General features: G+C 32.6%; 1 protein-coding gene across 1 annotated transcript; it reads left to right on the top strand.

Annotated features, from left to right (window-relative positions):
* Positions 1-288: 288 nt before the first annotated feature.
* LOC147071880 (EEF1A lysine methyltransferase 2) lies at positions 289-4,694 on the top strand. Its single transcript, XM_085946760.1, has 3 exons — positions 289-599; positions 2,012-2,148; positions 4,263-4,694. Exons 1-3 carry the CDS (start codon positions 389-391, stop codon positions 4,587-4,589), a joined length of 675 nt encoding a protein of 224 aa, XP_085802886.1. The 5' UTR covers positions 289-388; the 3' UTR covers positions 4,590-4,694.
* Positions 4,695-4,918: the final 224 nt, after the last annotated feature.

Raw genomic sequence — 4,918 nt, 5'->3', positions numbered from 1 at the left:
ATAATTTTATTCTACACAATATGCTGTAGCCTCCCAAAAGTTTATTTTGAATTTGACTTGGCCTCCTTATATTCTATGGATCCAAGGGGCACCTTCGGGTTGAGAAATCCCTTAATTTTTTTTTAAAATAATTAAATTATCCAGTATAATAATATTTAAATATACCATCATATTATTATACCTATCTATATATACCTATTTTATTTTTGACGAGTCCTACCAAAATACCCACACAAAAGACCATAGACTAAAAATGTTGCAAAAGACAAAACATAAAACGTACTAATAAAAGTATATTTTAGTCTATGAAACGCATAAAACATAACCTCTCGGCTTGTGTGTTGACGTTTCGTTGTGTCAAAACTCAAAATATATTTTAAAGCCTAAAATGTCACAACACTTGGAAACGGAGGAACTGGATGGATCAGAATTAGGCACAGTTTCGTATTGGGATAAGACATATGCCATGGAAATAAATAATTTCAAAGAAAATGGCGATGTCGGTGAAGTTTGGTTTGGAGAAGACAGCTTGCTACGCGTTGTCAGATGGTTTTCTAATAGCGAATTAGTACATGAAAGTGATCCGATCATTGATATAGGTAAACAAATAATATTATGCTGTATTTATCTCAAAAATATTTCCACCAGCCTTTATGTAGCTACTTAGGTAACTGATTGTAATTGTTTATTATTTTGACAATGGACATTTTATGAATTCTAGGTAAGGTAGAAATACCTTTCCTGCTCAAAATAATATGTCATCGGTCTGACCATCTTAATATAATTTTAGTGATGGACAAATTTATCATTATAACCTATTATGGACACTCATACAGTCACACCGGGACCTGGGTTCACAAATTGCTAGCTCACTAAGAAAATATATCTTCAATTAAAATGGACGTAGTTTTATAAATCATTAATATATAGTCCGTTTAACTCAAACCATCAATTTTTTACTGAATGTATTTGTAATATTATTTTATTTACTGTTGTTACTAAATTTAGTTGTTCCCGTGTCAGAAAAACCAACCTCTACTTGAGGGGCGTATAAATAATTATTATGTTCATGAGCCAATCAGGTTGGTAACAGGCAATGGTAGGTCGATGCTCTGATTCCAAATATACATTGAAAAATATCATTCAGTATTTGAGAACTATGACTTCACAAGCGGACACTCTACCACTCGTCCATTGTGGGTGCTTAAAATTTAGATATCCTGTGCTTCATGTACCGTTAAAATTAATTGAACATCTCTTTCTCGCTCTATCATACGGACGATCACGTGTGCAAGCGAAACGAACTATCGGCACACGGAGTTTTGATTTTAACCAGTTATTGGAAACAATTGGTTACTTCAAAATATTATTTTAACTCCATTCGATTGCGTTAGCTAACAACGCGTCCTCCCCATACAATCTTATTGTGAAAATAATTCCTCATTTGTATTATAATTTATTTGTCATTTATTTTAATTTCTGAAATCAAAGGAGCATTTTCTGAGGTGTTTTTGGATCAAGATTTTGTCGATAAAACTCATATGCCACCACAAAAAAATACAATAGTTATCATTTCTAAACCTACCCAGTCACAAAACATATATCAATCGGGTTATATTACACAACAATGAAACTAAATAGATAAAAAAATGTTTCGTACCACTGAGGCAGTAGTATGTTCCCCAATAGCCTTAACACTTCAGGCATCGAAAGCAAAATCGTTGTTAGCATTCCTGGCCATTATCAAAAACAACGATATATCGTTGTGTAGCATTCTAAGGGTTTTAATGTTGAAAAAAAGTACTAGATGTGATGAAACGCAGCAAGTATCAAATGATTATTTTAACTGGCGTGTCATGTTCAAACGCTATTATCTGAAAACTGAAATTTCAGGATAACATTACTTTCCGGAACAGTGCTCAATTGTTAATGCAGAAACAATATACAATATATAGAAACAATTTGATTGAATATTGATTTATAAATGTATTTGTTTTTTTTTTTTTTGTAGGTTGTGGGAATGGAATGTCTTTAATTGAACTAGCAAGAGAAGGCTTTACCGATTTACTCGGCGTTGATTATTCAAAACCGGCAATAGATCTTGCTAAAAGTATATCAAAAGAAGAATTTCCACACATACAATATGAGGTTAGCTATTTCAAGATACAGATATATTGCACCGTGAGTGTAAAACCAAGGCATCTGCAAAAGACATATTTTGGATATATTAGGGTTTGAAGTCTTCATTTTGTTAGGAGAAATAGAGTTTCTAAAAAAAACCATAATATTTGGTTTATATCTACATTAAATTACATGTTCTTTCAGTTACTTCACTTTTACATTATCAAGTTCACGACTTTTGCAGTTGTTTTGCATTTAATCTCGGAATTGAAAAAACTGCAGATGCTTTGGTTTTACACTCATGGTGCGATATATACACTCTACCCAGTATTGTCCACAAAATACTTCCAAAAGTTGCAAAACTACAAAACTAGCAATAATTTTGTGGTCCTAGGGAAAAAGTTTGTATGTCACGTTTCGATGAAAATGAGATTTTAATTCTAATGCCATGTTTAGTGATTGAAGCTATCGGAGACTTTATTAGAAAATTGAAACAGGAACCGCTTTCAATAAACTGTTAATTCAGCAATATTAGTGATATAGTGTGAACATTGAACCCAGTTCTAAATAAGGTAAGTAACGTAGCTCACTGAAAAAAAACTTTCAAGGAAATGGAACTCCAAATTAATTAAGCCGAGACAAAATACATGCTCACTTCTCACAATCGATGACCAGAGATGCATTTTCCTTGGAACTGAGGTAGCGAAGAGTGTTTACAGCAGACAATGGGAATTCTAGATATTTCCTGGAGACTGCCAATCCCTCCAGCGGATCGTAGTTTTGCTTGTGATGTTGGTTAATACTGTTTGAAGTACAAATTCATTACAATTACTAGATTACAAAAGATGTACCTTTGTACTGCGTAATAGGGAGACCTTCACCAGAATATTTTCAACATGGGAAGACCTGATTTGGCAAATAAAACAAGAAGATATGAAGAGCGTACTTCAGTGAAATGGCAAATAATTTTCAACAGTAGGTGCAACGAAATTTCTCACTAGTCGCCAATCGGAGACCGACAGTCGAGGTGTCTGCACGTCGGTTTATTTTGTCATGGCATCGGATGAAAATATTTTTAAATCGTGTAAAGATGACTAAAAAACTTTACGTATGTACTTAAAAAAGAAAACATGTCAATGAATATACTATTGTTATTAGTAATGTAACAATAAACATAACATTAAATGGACACATTTTGGATTTTATGACAAATTATATTTCGTTCGGCAAGCGTCATTTGCACAATCCGCGCATCGCCTAGCCACGATCTCTTTAGACCATGCCTCAACTGAAGTATTGCCTTTATTATAATGTACAATAATTATATTTTCACGTACCGTGGTGTCCCAAACACAATCGGTTCCAATTAATTGGGACACATCGGGACTAAGGAATTTTGCGGCTGCCCAATTCAAATTCCAAATAAAATTAAACAATGAATTCCTTAAATTCAATTTTAATTCTACCCAAAAAAATAATATTTATTTCTGTATAGAATTGTATAATAACTAGGAAAATAATAAATTCTAAAATATAATAATAAGTACGGACCAACATACAATTTAATTTTGCAAATTTACACATAATATTATGTCCCACACGTGAGTGCGAGGTGCAGTAGCGGTAGACTACTACAGATAGACGGCTGCCCCAATTAAAGCATTGATTTTATCCAATTTGTCTTTTAATGATAGTACAATACGTTTTCTTTCGATGGCGTATCGACTAAATCACAGAAATAAACGTCCCATACATACGGAATTTGGCCAGCTACTGATTCATATCAGTTGACTCACTATTTTTGTTTTTTTGCAAGCCGCAGTCCGCCACGAGGTATGCAGTAAATCTGTAAAATTAAGTTAAATTAATTAAATTAATTTAAAACTCCAGATAATCGAGGTTCCACTGTGACGTAAAATTGTTTATTTTGAATTCCATTCTAGTGCAAAGGAAACAAGTCTTAGGCAATTGCACGTGACATATTCCCAGATATTATAATCTCAAAAATTCTTAACTTGCAAGGTACTATCTAGTAAAAGGGTGTGTATCTATTGGTAGTCAAAAAAAATATATATTTTCAACATCCAATGTAATGTGTAATAACAAAATCAGTTCTACTAATGCTTGTCTATTTTCTACAGGTATTAGATATTATCACAGAGAGTATTGATAAATACAGTAAAAAATTTAAGGTAGCTCACGACAAAGGCACATACGACGCTGTCAGTTTAAACCCGGATGATCCAAAAAATAAAAGAATCCAATACATTGACAGAGTATCAAAAATATTACAGAAGAATGGACTGTTTGTTATTACGTCGTGTAACTGGACAGAAAGTGAACTGGTTGAACATTTTAAAGGTGTATTCCAACTCAAAAAGGTCATACCAACTCCGCAGTTTAAATTTGGAGGGAAAGTTGGTAGTGTTGTCACATCTGTAATATTTGAAAAAATAAATGAAGATTAAAAAAGAACATTTGTGTTTCTTTACACGATATTATTTTGTACTATATTATACTGTTATATTACTTAACATATTTCTTTGAATAATTATAATGATGGCATAATAATATCGTCGTTGAAACTAGAAAATTGTGTAACTCCGTTTTAATCGAAAATTGACTTTGAATGCCATCTAGTGGCCGTTGATAATATCTATCCGTCTTGCAAATTTTGTAATTCCAGAAAAATTGTATCATTGTTAAATCATGGATGATTTCACTCCAAAACCATACATTTGTTTAGGAAACCATAATGTTTTTTGTCTCTCCTGTAAAGTAGTGTTTTTGGAGTTAC

Source organism: Rhyacophila brunnea, unplaced genomic scaffold (genome assembly GCF_057557595.1).
Source record: "Rhyacophila brunnea isolate RB1 unplaced genomic scaffold, BYU_Rbru_1.0 scaffold_2, whole genome shotgun sequence".
Taxonomy (NCBI): Eukaryota; Metazoa; Arthropoda; class Insecta; order Trichoptera; family Rhyacophilidae; genus Rhyacophila; species Rhyacophila brunnea.
Note: the sequence above shows the minus strand (reverse complement) of the source record. Positions and strands in the feature narration are given on the sequence as shown.